Source organism: Rattus rattus, chromosome 2 (genome assembly GCF_011064425.1).
Source record: "Rattus rattus isolate New Zealand chromosome 2, Rrattus_CSIRO_v1, whole genome shotgun sequence".
Taxonomy (NCBI): domain Eukaryota; kingdom Metazoa; phylum Chordata; class Mammalia; order Rodentia; family Muridae; genus Rattus; species Rattus rattus.
The window spans coordinates 173,017,131-173,038,242 of record NC_046155.1 but is presented as its reverse complement, the minus strand read 5'-3'; the positions used below and the strand labels follow the sequence as shown (position 1 = coordinate 173,038,242).

At 52.0% G+C, this 21,112-nt stretch overlaps 1 protein-coding gene across 1 annotated transcript; it reads left to right on the top strand.

The window, feature by feature from the left end:
* Positions 1 to 1,634: 1,634 nt before the first annotated feature.
* Ehd2 (EH domain containing 2) lies at positions 1,635 to 20,279 on the top strand. The gene is made up of 6 exons (XM_032894414.1): positions 1,635 to 1,694; positions 4,422 to 4,881; positions 5,312 to 5,409; positions 11,217 to 11,629; positions 16,420 to 16,584; positions 18,495 to 20,279. Exons 2-6 carry the CDS (start codon positions 4,478 to 4,480, stop codon positions 19,044 to 19,046), a joined length of 1,632 nt encoding a protein of 543 aa, XP_032750305.1. The 5' UTR covers positions 1,635 to 1,694; positions 4,422 to 4,477; the 3' UTR covers positions 19,047 to 20,279.
* Positions 20,280 to 21,112: the final 833 nt, after the last annotated feature.

Sequence of the window (21,112 nt, the reverse complement as noted above, 5' to 3'; positions counted from 1 at the left end):
TCTTAAAAGATGTAAAATAGGTGAAAATTGAGGAAAAAAAATCTTGACTAGTATGCATGAGGCCCTGAGTTTTATCCCCAGCATCCTATAAACTGGGCATGGTGGTACTCACCTGTAACCCCAGCACTCTGAAGAGTGGTCATTGTTGGCAGACAACGTTTCCAGAAAAGCAACAATTTGCTTGCAATACCAACATGTGGGAGGCTGAGGCAGGAGGATCATGAGGGTAACTTGGGCTACTAAGTGGTACTCTGTTTTAGAAAGCCAAAATAAAGTAAGGCATGTGTCATAGTTGTGTTTTACTGCTATGAAGAGACACCATGACCACGGCTACTCTTATAAAGGAAATCATTTAATTGGGCCTGGCTTGCAGTTTCAGGGGTTCAGTCCATTATCATCAGAGCAGGAAGCAGGAAGGTATGAAGGCGGACATGGTGTTGGAGAGGTAAGTTCTACATCCAGATTGGCAGGCAGCAGGGAGAGAGAGACTGGGCCTGACTTGATCATTTGACATCTCAATGTCCCCACTGACACCCCCTGCACACTTCTTCCAACAAGGCTATACCTACCCCAACATAAACACACCTAATAATGCCAGTCTCTATGAGCCTATGGAGGCCATTTTTATTTAAACTATCCGTGTGATGTATCTGGGGCTGAGAGTACATGCCTGCACCACCATACTGGGTCTGTTCTGTACTAGGAATAGAACCCAGGGCTTCATGTATCCTAGATGGGCACTCTAACAACTAAGCTACATCCCTAGCCCCATGCCCTTGAGGGGTTTTTTTCCCTTATGGTGGTGGTAGTGGTTGGTTGATTGATTGTTTTTATAGTAGAGACACAGCATCTCTACTAGATAGCTTTGGCTGGCCTGGAATTTGCTATGAAGATCAGACTAGCTTTAAACTCATAGAGACTCGCCTGCATCTGCCTCCCAAATGCTGGGATTAAAGGCTTGTGCTACAACACTGGACCCATGCACTTACATTTTTTCTTTTTTTCTTTTTTTTTTTTTTCGGAACTGGGGACCGAACCCAGGGCCTTGCAGCAAGCGCTCTACCACTGAGCTAAATCCCCAACCCCATGCACTTACATTTTAATAATTTATTTTTACTTATATGCATTGGTGTCTTGCCTACTCTGCACGTGTGTGTGTGTGTGTGTGTGTGTGTGTGTGTGTGTGTGTGTGTGTGTGTGTGAAGGTGTCAGATATTGGAGTTACAGACAGTTGTGAGCTGCCATGTGGGTGCTGGGAATTGAATCCAAGCCTTCTGAAAGAGCATCCAGTACTCTTACCGCTACCCTGCACTTCAGCCCTGCACTTAGATTTTAAAATTACTATTGTTACAATTATTTTTGAGACAGGATCCCGCCAGGTAATCCAGGCTGGCTTCAAACTTGCATGCACCACTATGATCAGGTAAATTATTGGTAGGCCTGCTGCAGCCTCTGTCCCGGCCAAGTGAGGGAGCCAAAAGCTGGAGATTGGGGCTCACATTGAACTGACTGAACGTTCGAACCTGTGCGCGTTTTCACAGTGCCCGCCAGGGGGCGCCCGAAGCTGGCGCGGGCTGGGACAGGGGGCCCGGGCCCGCCCTGCTCACCGCTCCTCCCGCGCGGCCCCACCCGTCTCACTCCACTGCGGACAGGACAGGGCTCGGGCTGCTTGCTCTGCGCTCCCCAGATCCCTGGTGAGTGCTCCCCAAATCCCACCTCTTATCCTTGCTCCCCTCTGTAATAGTCTGTGCCCTCTCCTTCCCAGTCGCTCCCAATTCCCACACGCTTCCTCCAGGACTACCCCCACCCCTCCTCAAATCTCTGTGACTTCCCCCAACCTCCTCAGGTCTCCCCAGCCTCTCTTTAGTCCTCCCATCTCCTGTAACCTCCCACCCCACCCCCAGTTCTCCCAGTCTCTACCCAGCCTTCATCTTCGAAGACTCCCTCCTTGAAGTGGCTTTGTACCCTCCACACCCATGTCTGCTCCCTTTGGTCCATCTTGCCACCCAAGAGCCTTCTCCTGCCTCTTGAAGTGCATAGACCCTTCAGCCACTCCTAAACGTCCTTTTCGAGACGTCCCTCAGCTGCCTCTTTGCATGGAACACTCCCAGGGTCCCCTCTCTTCATCTATGTCACAGATCTTCCACCCTTCCCTCTTCCTTTGGGTCGCAATGATTTTATGTTTTGATTTGCAGGGTTTGGGGTTTTGTTTGTTTGATTGTTTTGATGTTTAGATTGTCCCATCTTTGAGACAGATATGGTGGCACACTCCTTGAATCCCAAGATGTGGGAAGCAGAGGCGGGCAGATCTCAGTCTAAGGCTAACCTGGGCTACATAGTTCCAGGCCAGCCAGAGCTACATAGTGAGAATGTAGGGGAGCGGGGTGTTGGGGAGGGGTAGCTGGAGAGACTCAGCGCTGGCTGCTCTTCCGGAGGTAGAGGTAGAGGATGGTCTTGAACTTCTAATCTTCTTGTGTCTACCCTAGTGCTGGGATTACAGACATGCCCTGTGCCCCACATGTTAGCTCACATCCATCTGTTACTTCAGTCCAGGGGAGTCCAAAACTCTTTTCTGGCCCCTGATGGCACTATATACACATGGTACACAGGCATACATACTTAGGAAAGATACATAAAATATTTTTAATGAAAGAAAAAAAAGGAAAAATTGTCCTATCTTTGGCTAAGGAGAGCCATTTCAGGCTGAGAGCCTTTGAGCTGACTTAGACTGGCTTGTCCTTTCCCAACACCCCCCCCCCAGCCACGGCCCTGGCCCCAGCCCTGGGACAGCTGTTTCTCTAGGGAGCCCTCAATTCTTTTTCTGAGGAATGACAGTCAGAAACTCCGATCTGAACAAAAACTGGCTCTTCAAAGTCACTGAAGTAAGCATCTACCTATGGAGCGAGGGGAGAGACTATTACTGACAGCCCAGGGATGCATCAGCCCAGACTCTACAGAAAAGCTCATGAGGGTGTTGAGGGACTACAGAGAGCACAGTCTGGCTTTGGGGTGCTCAACTACAAGGTTGGTGATGTTCCCCCTAATTAAGCTTTTGAGACCTAAGATGGGAACCCAGCTGGAGTGCTTTCTAGCTCAGTGATCCTGTGCAAGCTCCTAGTATCTTCCTGAGGCTCTGCTTCCTCCATAAAACAGTGTGGCTAAGGTTGAGGAAGTAGCTGGGTTTGTAGTGTGCCTGCCTAGCTTGCTTGAGGCCTTAGATTCTAGGCCCCAACTCCGGACAAAGGTAGGCATACCAGTGCATATCTATAATCTCAGCACTAGAAGATGAGAGGTTCAAGATCATCCCCTGTTCAAGTGCACCGTGGAATACACAAGACACCATCTCAAAAAGAAAAGACGTAACATGAGGTTAATGATAGAGACACCGGATAAAGTCATGAAAATTAAGGGAGCTAGCACAGGGCTATGGGCGTGGCTCAATGATAACATCTCCTGCCTAGAATCCCCCACTGAGGGGGCTGGGGGTATGGCTCAGTGGTAGAGCCCCTGCCTAGAATCCCCCAGTGAGGGGCTCAGGTATGGCTTAGCTCTACTGTGTTTGCCTAACATGCTCAAGATCCTGGGTTCTGTTCTAGCACCACACCCCAAATATGAGCTAGTGCAAAGTCTGACTTATAGTTTTCATGCTTCTTTCCCATGCACAAGGCTCCTCCTGACCTGGGTGCAACTAGGTAGCCTCTACAGCCTGTTTCTCCTTCCTCTGTCTCTGCATCCCCTCCAGACAGTCCTCAGCTCCCAGCTCCTAAGAGCCTGTCCCACACTTGGACCTTTGTACCTGCCATCCTCTGCCTAAGACCTTTGTCTTGCCTGTGCTCCACAAAGAAGCTCGGAAGTCAGCCTTTCCCAGAGCTTTGCTGACCCGTGGTCTGTTTCTCATGCCCCCTCTGGATGCCTGGAACCCAGCAGGTATCACTAATGGTTGGGTTCCCAGGCCCTCAGTTGAGGGATCTGGTTGGGAGGCAACTGGACTTTATGGCCCTTATCTTGGACAATAGCTCCTGCAGCATGGAGCAAGCCATTTCAGTGAAAATAGATCCAATGATGGGCGTGTGACACAATGGTGCAGATTGGGGAATGAGTTTCTTCGGGTCTGGGTCTTTTGAGATAGGGTCTTACATGTTGCCCGGTCTAGCTTTGAACTTCTCATCTTCCTGCCTCTGCTTCCCAAGATTGCAGATGGACTCAACCATGCTCAGGGATGCATCTCTTCCCCAGCAGTTCCTTCCTTTGCTATATAGTCTCTCTTTTATTTTTCATAGCACTTCCTCTCCTTGAACCCAACCACGGTCAGGCTCATGCTAGCCCCCTATCCCCTCCTATCCCCTGGTCACCTGCTCCTCCCCATATCTATAGCCATATTTCCGAGCAGTCTTCCATTGAGTTCCCTCCTCTCCCGGCAGGTGAGCTCTGCACCCAGTAGTCTCCTTGGGTGACCCAGTGGGCATCGAAAGTCACCATGTTCAGCTGGCTGAAGAAGGGTGGGGCTCGGGGCCAGCGATCTGAGGCCATCCGCACCGTGACCTCGTCTCTCAAGGAGCTGTATCGCACAAAGCTTCTACCCCTGGAGGAGCACTACCGTTTCGGGTCTTTCCACTCACCAGCCCTCGAAGATGCTGACTTCGATGGTAAACCCATGGTGCTGGTGGCCGGCCAGTATAGCACCGGCAAAACCAGCTTCATCCAGTACCTCCTGGAGCAGGAGGTCCCTGGCTCCCGCGTGGGTCCTGAGCCCACCACCGACTGCTTTGTGGCTGTCATGCACGGCGAGACAGAGGGTACCGTGCCTGGAAATGCTCTCGTTGTGGACCCAGAGAAGCCCTTCCGCAAACTCAACCCTTTCGGAAACACTTTCCTTAACAGGTGTGGGAACTGCCAGCCAGGAGGGGGGCGAGGGACATCTGTCTCAGAATACTTCTGTCCTTTTCAGCTCAGATTCTCTTCTTTCTGCCTGCTTCCTTCCCTCCCTGCGTCTGCTCCTTCCCCTATTGGGGCCTGGGTTCCAATTGAGCCTCTGCCGCTGAATGCTGGGCAGCCTTGGTCAAGTGATTTAACTTCACTGTGCCTCTTAAGTTCATCTGGAAAATGAAGGTAACAACAGTGGTGACTCGGGATATCCCTAGACACAGACAGAGTTTTATATAGATCCCATGATGCCTCTGGACTTTCTTCTTTCCAGGACTTCTGTCCTCTGCACCTACCTTTCTTTAGGGTACCCTTAGTATCCCTTCTTCACTTCTCCTTTTGCCCTCCTTTGTGTTGACCCCTGACCTTCTGTCTCCCTGCACTGCAGGTTTATGTGTGCCCAACTCCCCAACCAGGTCCTGGAGAGCATCAGCATCATCGACACGCCCGGCATCCTATCAGGTGCCAAGCAGAGAGTGAGCCGGGGTGAGTGAAGAGGAAGCCAGTCTGAGGGAGGAGGCTGGGCCCCTGGAACCTTGTGTCTTGGGGAAGAGGATGGTGTCTGTACACACAGGTCTGAGGGAGGAGGCTGGGGCCTTGACTTCAGCGTGCACAGTAGGTGGGCTGAGCCTATACCTTTAGATTTAATAGAGGAGACTGGGGTCTCCTTTGATTGCACCCTACAGGCAACTGGAGCTACAGAAGGCAGCCATTCCTTCCATCGGGGCTGGTGGTGGGGCGGGAAGACACACACGGGTGAATACACTTAAACAGGCTGCTGCCACATGCCTGGGCGGGCCAGGGGGATGGAAAGGAAGAGACGAAGAGGGGCAGAGACTGGGGTAGGGGGCATGAGATACTCAGAGAGTCCAGGAAGAGACAGGGTTGGGCAGGGAGGCCCTGGGCCCCACGCTTGTCCCTCTGAGCTCCTGGCTCAGAGGTTGGGCCACAGATGAAGCTGAGAGGGAGAATCTGGGTGGGGGCCAAGGCCTGGCCTGGAATTTATAAACAGCTGTGCAGGGGGAGCAGCGGGGAGTGAATTCCAGCAGAGCCTCCAGCGAGCACGCACGTCCCCACCCACTCCGCCCACCCTTTTAGCCCCACTCCCTTCTCAGTCTCCCCCATTCCAGTATCTGGGTCCACAGCCCCTCTGCCCATCCCTGCCACCACCACCGTCTCTAGGCCTCGGCCAGGGAATTGGGGCAAAGGAGGCAACAGTGTAGGGCAGAGGGGACCCAAGGCCAGGCGGGAGGAGGGCCCAGGACAGGGTTTGGCTCCAAAAGTGCCAGTACCCCTGGCCGCTATCCAGCAGAGCGGCCCCGAGGGAGAAACACAGGAGGCAGCTGCAGAAGCGGCCACAGTGCTCTGCCAGCTGGAGGTGGGGGGAACAGGGGCGGGGAGAGGAATTCCTGGTGTACTTAGCCCTTGGGTTGGGCCTAAATGATGGCGGGAGCCCAAGGCCCCAGTTTCCGCAGGGGATGAAGAAGGGTGGGGATGGGGATCCCCTTCCTCTGGCCCTGGAGGCATAGGAGGTGGAGCCTGTCTGTCCAGGGGGACTTGTGGGGATGGTGAGAACTGGGGAAACCCTGGGCGGGGGGAGTGGTGTGTGGCATGTCCTCCGTTTTTGGTGGTGTGGGCTGGCAGGCGTGTGACGTGCAGGCCATGACTCTGAAGTTGTGTGAATTGATGGAAGTGTGTGAGTTTCGGGCTACGTGTGCTATGTACCTCTAATTGTGACTAGTTGTGATTTTATGTGATCCAAAGAGAAGGTGTGGAGCAGGGGGACATAGAGGGATCCTGTGAAGTTGTTTTATTGAGTATTGGTGCCTTGAACACAGTAGATATGTATGTCATGTCCCCAGCCCCTCACTGGGGGATTCTAGGCAGGGGCTCTACTGAGCCACGCCCCCAGCCCCTCACTGGGGGATTCTAGGCAGGGGCTCTACCACTGAGCCACGCCCCCAGCCCCGCACTGGGGGATTCTAGGCAGGGGCTCTCTGAGCCACGCCCCCAGCCCCTCACTGGGGGATTCTAGGCAGGGGCTCTACCACTGAGCCACGCCCCCAGCCCCTCACTGGGGGATTCTAGGCAGGGGCTCTACCACTGAGCCACGCCCCCAGCCCCTCACTGGGGGATTCTAGGCAGGGGCTCTACCACTGAGCCACGCCCCCAGCCCCTCACTGGGGGATTCTAGGCAGGGGCTCTACCACTGAGCCACGCCCCAGCCCCTCACTGGGGATTCTAGGCAGGGGCTCTACCATTGAGTTACATAACTATGCACTTATGAAATGTGTATGCACATGTGCACGCACATGCATGTCTGAATCGGTATTTGTCTGTGTGGGTTATACCGTGCATCTTGAAAGGTGTAAAACTGCCAGAGAGAACTCATGTGGCAGTACATATTCTAGCTCTGGGGAAGCTGGGACAGGAGGATTGTGACTAGTTCGAGGCCAGCCTGGACATCATGGTAATAACTGCAGCACAGTGTGTGTTCAGACAGGCCTCCATGCTGGAGAGTGCATTCAATTCTCTGTTCGTGGTGGTATATAGGTCCCATATCTGTGCAGGTCCTGGACTCTGACACATAAAACGTGTCTGGGAGCCTGGGTCTGGCTCTAGGAGACTCTGATGAATCCAGCTATTTGATGCTGGGTGTGCATTGTCAGAGAAACCTGCCCCGGTTTAACTGTTGCCTGCGGCGTCTCGCTGGCGCACCGCCGGTCTGGACTCTGCTAGGTTTTTTTTTTTTTTTTTTTTTTTTCTTCATTTCCTTGTTTTAGACACAGAGTCTTATCCTGTAGTTCAGGCTGATCTGGAACTCAGTGTATGTTCAGGTGGCCATCCTCCTGCCTCAGCTGCTCTTGCACTGAGATGACAGGCATGCACCAGTACCCCAGGCTTTGTTCCCTGAAGCTATAATGTACGCAATCCACCTTGTATTTCTGTGCCTCAGTTTCCCGCCCGAGAATGGGGCGAAAGCTGCAGGGACTTCTGAGAAGGGTTAAATTAGCTGCGTGAGGCAAATAGGTGCCTGGGTGATGGGCAAGGAGAACTGTTTTTCTTGGGTGAACATCTCGTCTCTCTGCCACGTCTCCATTCCCATGCTGACTCAACCTCCCTGCCCCCCTCTCCCCTCCCTTTCTCCATCCCTCCCTCTCTCTCTCTCTCAACCCCATGAGACACACTTTCCAAATCCAGGCCAGGGTGTATGTAGATGCTAGTGGGGGAGGAGAGGCCCAGCTGCTGCCCCTACAGTGACCTGGCCCTTCCTTCCCCAGGAACAATGCCCTTGCCCCTTCCCCTCTCACCAGTAGGGACCACGCTGCCCCCCTGAGCCTTTGGGGGCGGAGTGTGGACTGGCAGCTACAGCTACTGAGGCGGCTCCTCCTCAGATGCCTCCTGTGTTCATGGCTTCTGTGTCTCCATGTCCTCGGCTGGAGAATGGAGTCATAAATTGTGTTTTGCGGGATGAGTGGGTCTGTTCTACCCCAAACAAGTCAGGGCATCAGTGATGGCCCCTTATCCTGTCATTTGCTGGCTCTGTAAGGTCTCCTCCAGGAAGTCCTTCTAGATCCACGCTTAGGCCAGATCACAGGGAACTCTCTGCGGCTTCCAGGACTCCACATCCTAAGCTGACCGCTCTGAAGATGCACTCGTCCCCAGACTCTAGGGGCAGAGCTGGCGTCACCCCAGCCTCCCTATCTGCTGCCACGATGGCACATGCCAGCTTCAGTTTTCCCAGTGATAAGCTCTTGTGTTGTGGTGTGTGTGTGTGTGTGTGTGTGTGTGTGTGTGTGTGTTTGAGACAGGTTTCTCTACGTAACCCTAGCTGTATTGGAACCCTGACCTTTAACTCGCAGAGATCTACCTGCCTCTACCTACAAGTGCTGGGACCAAAGGCGTACTCCACCATGCCTGGCCTGGCTTCTGTGGTTTTTCATTTTTGGTTTTGGTTGGTTTTTTTTTTTATTGTTGCTGTTTTTTAGTTTTAGGGGATAGGCAAGTTCAGAAAGGTTAAGCTGCTTGCCTACTATGACACAGTAAATGGGGCAGGGCAGTGATTCCTGATTTGCAGGCCAGGGTGGGTCTTACACTCTCGGTTCTCCTAAACTTTGCTCATCAGTGAACACATAAGTGAATGAGTAAAGGGGAGAAGTACTGAAGGGATTGGATGGAAAAGGAATGAATGAATGAGGGACTGGATGGACACAAATCATTGAGCGTCTATGGTGGCAAGAACAGAGCACTACTGGAGAGACGGCTCAGTGGGTAAGATTGCAAATCGCTCTTACAGAGGAAACAAGCTCGGTTCCCAGCACCCACACTGGGCTGCTCACAACCACTTGTAACTTTACCTCCAGGGGACCTGACATCTATGACTTCCATGGGTACCTGCACTTATGTTCACAGTGCACACACACACACACACACACACACACACACACACACACAAATACATATACACACAGACATAAAGACACATGCAGGTACATATGCATACACACAGACACACAGACAGAAACACAGACGGAGACAGACACACACACAGGAGCAGACAACTACACAGACAAACACCCAGGAGCAGACAAACAGATACACAGACACACTCAGAGACATACACACAAACAGACCCACACAGACATACACAGATACATAGATATACATAAGGATACACACAGACACACACACACACACACACACACACACAAGAAAACCGTCCTAGCATCTTTTTTTTTTTTTTTTTTTTTTTTAACTTGAGTATTTCTTATGTACATTTCGAGTGTTATTCCCTTTCCCGGTTTCCGGGCAAATATCCCCTTCCCTCCCCCCTTCCTTATGGGTGTTCCCTCCCACCTCCCCCATTGCCGTCCTCCCCCGACAGTCTAGTTCACTGGGGGTTCAGTCTTGCAGGACCCAGGGCTTCCCCTTCCACTGGTGCTCTTACTAGGACCGTCCTAGCATCTTGACCTCTTGTCACTCAATTGCTGTCACATCCAACAAGTCCCAGGAAGGACCCTGGTCAGAGGCATGGCAGGTGCTGGGAGCAGGCTCACGAGTACTGGAGTTTCTTTGAGATCATTTTAGGATTTTTCTTTGAGACAAGGTCTAATATATAGCTCTGGGTGTCCAGGAACTCACTCTGGTAGACCAGGTCTCAAACTCAAACGAGATCCGCCTGCCTCTGGCTCCGGAGTGCTGGGATTAAAGGTGTGCACTGCCATCTCTAGCTGCTTTAGGAATTTGGAAGTGTGTGTGCTGGAGGGCGGGCTGGCTCTGTGGTCAGGAGCATTTGCTGCTCTTGCAGAGGACCCAAGTTCATTTCCCAGCCACCCTTGTCAGGTACCTCACAACCACCCAAAATTCTTGCTGCAGGCAGTCTGTATGACACACTGTGGCCTCTATAGGCACCTGTACACATGTGCACACAAAACCACACACAGACACGCATGCACACACGCAAAATGACAAAACTTTAAAATGTATAGAAAATGTTTATGCAGATGTGCACTAGTGTGAATGCACACATGTGTGCAGGTGCCCGAGGAGGCCAGGAGAGAACACTGGATCCCCTAGCACTGGAGTTACAGGTGAGAAGCCACCTGAGGTGGATGCTGGGCACCAACTGAACTGGGGTCTTCTGGGAGTGCAGTGTGTTCTCCGAACTGCTGAGCCCCCGACTTCAGCATCTGAAAGTATTTTTATTATGGTTTACTTCTCGTGTGGCTATAGGTAGGTATATGCCACAGCGTATGAGAGGAGGTCAGAGGTCAACTACAAGTCGTCTGCTCTGAGCCATCTCACAGGCCCCACGCTTCAAAACAAATCCCTAATATCTGCCTAGCAAATGAATGAAAAAGGCAAGGATATAGAAATCAGGAGGGTAGAGAGGTTGGGGAGGAGGCAGTGAAAAGGGGTAGGGAACATGGGTGCCTCCTACCAGTAAGACAGATGGCTTGAGGGTCTGGTCAAAAGCTGGGTGCTGAAAAGTGGCAGTTACGGGACAGTCGTGGAGGCTCCGGGCTAGTTGGCATGCACAGGAATTACATAGTTAACAACGTGAGCAGCCAGTCAGTCCTAGCGCTTGCCTTAATCCCAGCACTAGGGAGGCAGAGGCAGGCGGGCGGATCTCTGAATTCCAGGCCAGCCTGGCCCACAGAGCAAGTTCCAGAACAGCCAGGCTACACAGGGTAATCCGGTCTTCAAAACAAAACACCATTCTGAGTATCCGTACCTTCCAGTATCAGCACAAAAGAACTGTTCCTTGTGTCCCTGTCTCCTGCTTGCTCCAGGCTACGACTTCCCAGCTGTCCTGCGCTGGTTTGCTGAGCGCGTGGACCTCATCATCTTGCTCTTTGACGCCCACAAGCTGGAGATTTCTGATGAATTCTCAGAGGCCATTGGTGCCTTGCGTGGCCACGAGGACAAGATCCGCGTGGTACTCAACAAGGCAGACATGGTGGAGACACAGCAGCTGATGCGCGTCTATGGGGCGCTCATGTGGGCGCTGGGCAAGGTGGTGGGCACGCCTGAAGTCCTTCGTGTCTACATCGGCTCCTTCTGGTCCCAGCCGCTCCTGGTGCCAGACAACCGGCGTCTCTTCGAGCTGGAGGAACAGGACCTCTTCCGTGATATCCAAGGCCTACCGCGCCACGCGGCGCTGCGGAAGCTCAATGACCTAGTGAAGCGGGCGCGGCTGGTGCGGGTGAGCACATTGGGTCCGCAGGAGGACCTTGGGAAATTGAGGGAGGATTGAAAGGGAGATCAGGAGATGAGGGAGGAAGTCAGGAGGTTGTATGAGCATTGAAGGAAACTGAGGAGGACTTGGCGGGAGGAATTGGAGAGGACTTTACAAGGCTATGGAGTATTGAAGGAGTCCTAGGAGTCCTAAGTTGGAAGCCTTGAAAAGGCTGGACAGATTTATCTTTTCTCTTTCTTTGCTTGTGTACCTAGGTAGGCACGACCTAGGTTCTAGAGCAGTTAATTCTCCTGATGGATTGGTTTGGTGCAGCGTGGACTGAGGGAGTCCTGGGCAGAGGGTCCCTCTTTCACCATTGCCCTGGGTTTGCATGTCTCTATGGTTTTGTTGGCCTCCTTGCTCTCCTATCCCACTGAACAAAAGCCAAGTCCTTTTGGTGGCTGTTTTACTTTACTTTTCTTTTCCTTTTTAATTTATTTATTGTTTTTACGAGTACACTGTTGCTGTCTTCAGACACACCAGAAGAGAGCATCAGATCTCATTACAGGGGGTTGTGAGCCACCATGTGGTGGCTGGGAATTGAACTCAGGACCTTTGGAAGAGCAGTCAGTGCTCTTAACCGCTGAGTCATTTCTCTAGCCCCCAAAGTAACTAGCACATCCTGTGGTTCCAGTGGGGCTCGAACCCAGGACCTTCTGTGTGTAAAGCAGACGGAATAACTGCTACACTATGGAACTGAGCCTGTCTTACTTTTCTATAGCTGTGGAGAGACACCAGGACCACGGCAACTAATAAAACATTACTGTGCTCACAGTTCCACAGGGTTAGAGTCCATGACCATTGTGATGGGGAACCTGGCAGCAGGCAGGCATGGTGCAGGAGCAACAGCTGAAAGCTTACATCAGCACAAGACAGAGAGAGCAGGAGAGTGCTCGCTGGGAATGGCGTGGTCCTTTTAAACCTCAAAGCCTACCCCCAATGACATACCTACTCCAACAAGGCCATGCCTCTAAACCCTTCCCAAACAGTTCCATAAACTGGGGACCAAGTATTCAAATACATGAACCTAGAAGGTCATTCTGACTCAAATCAACACAGCAGCTCACTCCTTGCCTCTCACTCACTCCCTTCCCTTCAGCCACTGCACTTCACATTGGCCTCAATCCTACCTCTGGGCCTTTGTACTCAACTGCTTGCTCTTCTGGGTAGCCTACTCTTCCTCTTGACTTTGCACAGGGATCACGCAAATGTCACCTTCTCAGGAAGGTGCCACTCCTTTAAGGAGCATATCTGCTCCAGATTTACCCCTAACCCTGTTGTGACCTCCCCACCCCCTCCGTGTTGTCATCTCCTGTGAGCCTGTCAGGGGGCCCTGTTTTCTGCCTTCTCAACTCTGTACTCAAGTACTCAGATACCTGGGGTCTTAGAATTCCTTCAGTGAGTGTCTCCAGCGCCTGGGTCTGAATTGCTCTGTAAATATTTACGGAATGAACAACGCTCTGGGGAACCTCAGCTTGAAGGAAGTCACTTCTGTGCCTAGCCCTCTGCTGGGACACGCTGGGAATGCAGCAGTGGCTATGGCTGTTCTTGCCCTGCCCAATGGGGCTCCAGGTCTGAATGCCCCAGGGCAGTTTCAGGACTCAATCTTTGCTGGAGGAGACAGACAGATCCATCCCACAGCAGTGATAGCCAAGCAAGGTCCAGTCTCAGGACCGGGTGGAATCAGGAAGGCTTAGTAGACGAGAGGGCATCTGAGGGCATGCGCAGTGAAACTGAGGAGGGGATGGCGGTCAGAACACTGCCGATCCTGTGGACTACACCAAGGATCTTAAGCTTCGTTTTAAGGATACCAGGGAGACACGGAAAGGTTTAGCGCAGGATGACAGGATTGCACTTAAGCTGCCTTCTGGAAAGAGAAGGATTCTTGTCTAGGAAGAACCTAGGGGCATGGAGGACATAGTCTGCCTCAGGCTGGACCCCAGAGAGGAAGAGGGGCGCAAGGGGTTTGCTTTTAGAGACGAATGGAGCATTCACAAGGGAGGCCGCCAGGGAGGAGGTGAGGCAGGAAGCTGGGCAGGAGAAGAGGCCAAGAAGGTTCTCGGTGGCAGAGGCATCGAGGTGTGGTTTAAGGAGCTGGAGAGGAGTGAATGAATCACCACCTTCAACCCCACCGCAGGAATCTTCTAAGGGAACACCAGGTGCCCAAGGCGACTGCCCCAGGAGGCCAGAGCTGTCCTTAAGTCACGAAGTCCCATCAACATCTCACTTTCCCAGTTCTTTCCTCTTGTTCATACTCTTTTCCTAGCCTTCTCTCGCTTCCCACTCCTCCCTCTCTCTTTCTCAGTACCCCCGGCCCAAACTCACTCCCCGCTGCAGGACACTCTTGGGAAGCAGAAGCTAGAGCTGGGGCCCGCGACACCGGGACCAAGGAGCTGGGCCGGACACCTGGCGCCCGGGCCAGGAGGGAGGTGGCTCCGGAAACTCAGGACAAACCCCGGCGTCCGACCCGAGCCCCGGTCCTGCCCACGCCACCCCCTTATCTCTTCCTGCCACCTTCCCATGCTTCCTCTCTGGAAAAGCCATCAACACTCCCGCCTGCCTCCTTGGCTACAGGAGCCACGGCAGGACCGCCCCTACCACGATCCTCGTAGACTCCGTCCCTCCCATTTGGGCCACCCTGGGAGGCCACGCCCCTTGATTAACAAGCCACGCCCCTTCCATTGCCAGCTCTTGCCCATCCTCAGGCTGCGCCCCTCATTAGGCCATTCTCTCAGGGAACCTTCCCCATTAACTCACTCTTGCAGGCCACACCTCCTCCCCAATGGCGCACCCACACATTCCCACACATCCTTCCTCATTAGCGGGTAGGTCCTGTTTCCAAGTGACCCACACTATCTTAAACCCTAACCCTCCCCGTTGGGCAGCCATTTTAGCCCTTCTCCTCATTGCTTTCCTGGCAATCCCTACTCTTCCTTACTGGCTTTCTCTGCTCAACCGTGCATCTTCTCCAATGACTCCAGGTAGCAGGCGGTGACCATGCCCCTATCCTGATTGGCCTCTCTGACCTGTAGGTAATGTTTTCCTCTAGTCCTGCAAATTTATCCTTAGTTCCCCTGCCTCTGTGATTCAGTCTTCAGGGTTGGCTTTGACAAAACTTCATCATACCTTCCCACTTTGTGGGCACACTCTCCCACACACACCCCTCACAAATGACCCAGACACAATTGATTCGGTCACCGACAACAGCGCAGATGGCTTTAACGTCCCTTGAAAATGCTCTCCTTTGGTGGCCCAAGGCCATTAAGGCCAAAAAGCTGCTCATTAAGGGTTCTCTGTAACTCACCCCAGTACCTCAGTTTCATATCTCTACAAGGCAAGACACGGATGATCGTTCTGGTTCTGCCCTTTGGTGGAAGTATAAACCACTAGAAGGGATGATTCCAGAATGCTGTATGCTTGTAGACAAGATCCGGGAAGAATTTAATTTTTAAAAATCACTGTTGAGGGGTTGGGGATTTAGCTCAGTGGTAGAGCGCTTGCCTAGTAAGCAAGCGCAAGGCCCTGGGTTCGGTCCCCAGCTCCGAAAAAAAAGAAAGGAAAAAAAAAAAACAAAAAAAAATCACTGTTGAATGTTATTATTATTATTATCATTATTATCATCATCATCATCATTATTATTTTATCCTGTGTGAGCATGATATATGTGCTGGGCATGCCTCTGTATGCCACATTCTATCTATTAAGGCCTGAACATGCATATTCAGCGATGGCGCTGGCTGTCAACAGCAGACATGCCTGTGGTTCATTATTCTGCCACCCCCGATTATTTTTCAATAACTTATGAGAATGGGGTCCAAAGGTTCTCAAGTTCAGCGTTTTATCCCACAATGATTTCCTGAGGGACACTGTGCGTATTGTCCCAGGACTGGAGACAGAGGAAACAGACAAGGCCTGGCCTGGCAGAGCTTGTAGTTTAATGGAGGGAAATGAAGTGGTTAGATAAAATAGTCATGAGTCTAGCCCAACTGTGAAGAAGACAGGCTGGAGATCATCAGAGGGCAATGCCTAAACTCAGTGGGAAGACTGGAACAGAGCTCCAGGTAGAGAGCATGATCATATGCAAAAGCCCTGGGGTGGGGAAAATATACCGGTCGTTGTGAAATGCTGGCGAGCAGTATATGAAGGGGAAAGACTAGGGAGAGGCTATGGGTGCAACTTCAGGAGCCAGTCCAGGAGGGGAGCGCGGCTCTGAAGAATCACTGAAGGGTAGCTGGGGAGATGCTCAACAGTTTAGAACACTGGCTGCTTTTCTAGAGGATCCAGGTTTGGTTCCTAGAACCTACACGGCTGCTTACAATCAGCTGTAACTCTAGTCCCAGAGGATCTGATATCCTTTTCTGGCAACAGTGGGTACTGTACACACATGATGCTCAGACATACACCCATACACGTGCATGTAGAAGTTTTTAAATGCAAACAACAAATTGAAGTCTTTCTAACCTCAGCATTCAGGAGGCTGAGGCAGGAGGGTGGCTGCAAGTTTGAATCCCGCCTGGGGTACGTACGTAGTGCAATCTTCTCTGACAATCCCAAGGGGAAGGCTGTGCATAGGGATGCACACTTGTCATCCTGGAACTCAGGAGGTGGCGGAAGGAGTACCAGGTGTTCAGGGCCAGGCTGGGTTAGAGAGAGACCCTGATTCTGAGAGGAAAGAATGCAGAGTCCCAGGCCCTGCCCGCTGCCAGCCTCCTCCTGGTGACTGCACTATGCACTCAGGTGTGGATGCCCTTTTGCAGGTGCACGCTTACATCATCAGCTACCTGAAGAAGGAGATGCCCTCGGTGTTTGGAAAGGAAAACAAAAAGAAGCAGCTGATCTTCAAGCTGCCTGTCATCTTCGCGAAGATCCAGCTAGAGCACCACATCTCCCCGGGAGACTTCCCTGACTGCCAGAAGATGCAGGTGGGGGGCACTCCAGACTGGGAGGCAGGGTGTTGGAGAGAGTTTCCTGGGGGTCCTGAGAATGGAGCCTGGAAGGCTGTGTGGCATTTTCATTCCGGGGAACCTGGCTTTATGAGTTAGGGTCACAGAGTGCAGAGAAAACCCATATACTTAGGGTGGGGCAACCTACTATGGAGCCTGGGACCTACTGTATTTCTCTTTTCTTTTTCTTTTTAAAGATTTATTTATTTACTATATATACGAGTACACTATAGCTGTCTTCAGACACACCAGAAGAGGGCATCAGATCTCATTACAGATGGTTGTGAACCACCATGTGGTTGCTGGGATTTGAACTCAGGACCTCTGGAAGAGCAGTCAGTGCTCTTAACCACTGAGCCATCTCTCCAGCCCATGTATTTATCTTTTCCATGCTTGCCCATAACCAAGAGTTCTCATGGTATTAATGGCTACAGGAACTCCAGTCCTTTTGCCTGCATTCCAGACAGCAAGAAGAGAGGGAGGGGCTGGGCAATGGCTCAGAGCTTAAGAGCCCTCATTCCCTTGTAGGGGTCCTAGGTTCCTAGCCTTACACCCAGAATTCAGTTCACGACCATCTATGACTCCAATTCTGGGGGATTGAATGCCCTCTTTTGACCTCCACGGGAACCAGACACACATGTGGTGCACAGGCAGAGCTCTCATACTCATAAAATAAAAATAAATATTTTAACATAAGAAGAGAGAGAGGAGCTAGGCAGGGTCTTGTGTGTCTGTAACCTAAGCAATTGAAGGTAGAGACAGGAAGATCAAGGATGCAAGGAAGTCTTAGTTACAGAAGGAGTTCAAGGCTAGCCTGGGCTACATAGGACCCTATCTTTGAAAGGAGAAAGTATCTTTCTTTAAGGACACTACATTTTACATTAGTGGAAATGGTCCAAGTTCTAATGCCCAATATGGTAGCCACTGACTATATTAAAGCTGAGTTACACTCAGGTATGTTGGCCTCTGCCTATTAATCCCAGTGCTGGGGAGGTGTGCAAAGGCAGGATGATCACAAGTTCAAGGCCAGTCTAGGTTACATAGAGAGTTCTAGGCCAGCCTGAGATGAGCTGCGTAGTTAGGTCCTGTCGACAGCTAGCAAAAACAAAAGAGACAGGAGGGGCGGCTCAATGGTTAAGAACATGCACACTCTTTCAGAGGCCTGGATTCAGTTCCCAGAACGAATGGCCCACATGGTGGCTCACAACCATCTGTAACTCCAGTTTTAGGGGATGTGATACCCTCTTCAGACCTCTGTGGGTTTTGACATATATGAGCTGCGCATGAACTAGTGCAAGTACATACACAAACATAAAAATAATAAATTAAAAATAAACAAAATGGAGTTACAGATTAAGCTACTTTACGTAACCACATGCAGCCTGTGGGTACCATATTAAACTGGGTAATGCAACTTGTGCTTAAAGACAATTGGCTGGAACTTAGTCACATGACCAGCTGGCTGTCCAGCACGCTAAGAAGTGTAGCCTTTCCCATAGGCAGGCAGGCTCTCTGGTGATTTAACACACCCGGCTACTCGGGAAAGCTGAGGTGGGAAGATGACAAGTTGAAGGCCAGTGTTCACACCTTAGAAAGACCATGTCTCAAACAATTTAAAATAAGCAAAAGAGAATTGGTGGTACAAACAGGCTTGTGATGACATTTGTAAAGTGAAAGCAGAAAAGTCAGAGGCCTGAGAACACCTCTTTACACAGTGAATTGGAGGGCAGCCTGGCTTAGACGAGACTCTTGGCTCAAAGGGTGGGTAAGTAAAACAGGACTGGGCTCATTTGTGAAGATTATTGGCCTAAAATCCCCCCAGTGAGGAGCTGAGGGCGTGGACTTATGTTCGTGCCCCGGGCCTGTGAGCTTTTCCTTTCCTCCCACAGGAGCTGCTGATGGCACATGACTTCACCAAGTTCCACTCGCTAAAGCCGAAGCTGCTGGAGGCGCTGGACGAGATGCTGACCCACGACATTGCCAAGCTTATGCCGCTGCTTCGGCAGGAGGAGCTGGAGAGTGTCGAGGCTGGCGTGCAGGGTGGTGCGTTTGAGGGCACCCGCATGGGCCCCTTCGTGGAGCGGGGCCCTGACGAAGCAATAGAAGATGGCGAGGAGGGCTCAGAAGATGATGCCGAATGGGTGGTGACCAAGGACAAGTCCAAATACGACGAAATCTTCTACAACTTAGCGCCTGCTGATGGCAAGCTGAGTGGCTCTAAGGCCAAAACCTGGATGGTGGGCACCAAGCTACCCAACTCCGTGCTGGGGCGAATCTGGAAGCTGAGCGATGTCGACCGAGATGGCATGCTGGATGATGAGGAGTTCGCCCTGGCCAGCCACCTCATTGAGGCTAAGCTCGAAGGCCATGGGCTACCCACCAACCTACCCCGCCGCCTGGTGCCGCCTTCTAAGCGACGACAGAAGGGCTCTGCTGAGTGAGACAGCAGGGACTGCTGGCCCACCCTCCCACGTTGCCCTGCGGTGGCTCCCCAGCTCCAGTCGGCTACACGGCTACACGCGGATCCCTGCTCTGGCCCACTGACCCTGCCTATCCACCCTGCCTGGCTATAAGGACTTGAGGGGGAAGCTTCTCTCCTACACCAGACATTCAGTCAAGGCACTTATAGAGGACCAGGTGGGGGAGTGACAAACCTTCTCTGTCTGTCCTTCACACCTACACCTTCACATACACAGGGGCTTATCACAGAAACACACACATCCATCCAGCCATCATTCATATAAAGACTTTTTTTTTCTTTTATTTTTTTGAAAGTGTCTCACGTAACCTAGGCTAGCCTTGAACTTCTTATGTAGCTGAGGATGACCTTGAACTCTTCATCTTCCGGGCTCCACTTCTTGACTGCTGGAGTTTCAGGCATGAATCAGCATGCCTGGTTTATGCAGTCCTGGGATATGAACCCAGGGCCTCCTGCATGCTAGGCAAGCACTCTGTCAACTGAGCTACGTCCACAGCCCCGTCCAGATATTTATTGAGCATTTACTGTATGCTGGGCCCTGGTGGAACCGACTCTCAGGAGTGTGACATCTACATAGTCACACAAACACTGATACCAGCAAGACCCCTTTTTATAGGTAAGCAGCTACTGTTACTCAGCCATGCTAAGTCTCCATTATGTCTTCAGGTCTCAGTCATTGGGGGTTCAGAGCAGACACCTGGCTTCCTCTTCCTCATGTCGACCTCTCTTTCACTTTCCTACCCACAAATCCTAAATTCTGACCACATTCATTTCACAAAGATTATGCAGCAGATAGAAAAACCACAACTTCCTGGCTCCTTCGAGGATGGTTCCCATAGTCTCCCCAGCCTGTGTGTGAGATTGGGAGCCAAAGTATCTGGCCCTTCTGCCCACCTTCAGGTCACATTTGAGTAGAGTCCCTATCAAAGACAGAGACCATGGGATGGGGATAGCAGATGCCTTACCAAAGCCCAGGTTTTCACGGATATCCTGGGGATGGGGGAGGATTGGGAATTCTTGGTGCTATAGACTTTCCTCCAACCTACAGGGCCCCCACACACTTTGTCTTCACCACCTTAGTACATGACCCTGGTGGGAGACAAAAAAATGGGGGGAGGGAGGGAAGGACAGCTAGAAGGGGCTGAAAACCCAAGAGTGTCCCCTACAGGGCCAATAAAGCCAAAGCTGCTGCCTGTGTCGCTGTCAGGTTATCTTGGGGCGGGGACCCCTAAGGAAGAGGTGCCTGGGGGACCATTCTGGCTCACAGGGGCGGTGCAGCTTGTGACTCAACTCTGCGCTGACTCAGTCTCGGGCTGGGGGCCAGTCCTGCATATTTTCCGAAGAAAAGTTACTTAGGGCCCTCCCCACCCTTGGGACACCCCTCCCTCCCGCCTTCCGCCTTGGGGCCTGGGAACCCAGTCCTGGGCGTGGAAGAGGGCCAGTGCCAGTCTGTGTACAGTTTGCCCTTAGTCTCCAAAGCACTTTCCAGCGCGCACCGACACGAATCGAATGCACCAGAGCAGATCCTTAGCCCGAGACCACCAGGTCCTGGGGAGGGGGGATTGGTGTGGGAGTGCATAGGACACTGACCCGGCCCACACCCAGCGCGCCCGAGCCACGCTGGCCAGGAGAGCCTCTCCCGCCTACGCATACCCTGCTCCGCAGCCCTGGGCGCCCCCTGGTGGGAAGGCAGTCAGTGACTCAGGCCAGGCCATTACTTCAATACCCTGCCCAAGGATGAGATGAGTTCTGCAGTGTGACCCTGGCGAGACGTGTTCCCTCCCCGTGCCTTTTTTTTCTTTTTCTTTTTTCCTTTAAGATTCCGGAACAGAGGTCCATTTTAGTTCCAGCATGCCGCAGCAAGCCAATCTGAGCCTGGGGTGGGGGCGCAGTGTTTGCTCACCTCTTTAATCCCAGCACTCGGTAGGCAGAGGCAGGTGTTGGATCTGTGAGCTAGAAAGCAGCCTGGTCTACAGAGCAAGTTCCAGGACAGCCAGGGCTACACAGAGAAACCTTCTCTTGAAAAAT

Bases quoted from the DNA above. Each gene is read 5' to 3' on its own strand.
- Ehd2 (XM_032894414.1), top strand. From the start codon at position 4,478: ATGTTCAGCTGGCTGAAGAAGGGTGGGGCTCGGGGCCAGCGATCTGAG. The intron at 11,630-16,419 runs GTGAGCACATTG...GCCCTTTTGCAG, and splicing joins AGCGGGCGCGGCTGGTGCGG to GTGCACGCTTACATCATCAG. The intron at 16,585-18,494 runs GTGGGGGGCACT...TTCCTCCCACAG, and splicing joins CTGACTGCCAGAAGATGCAG to GAGCTGCTGATGGCACATGA.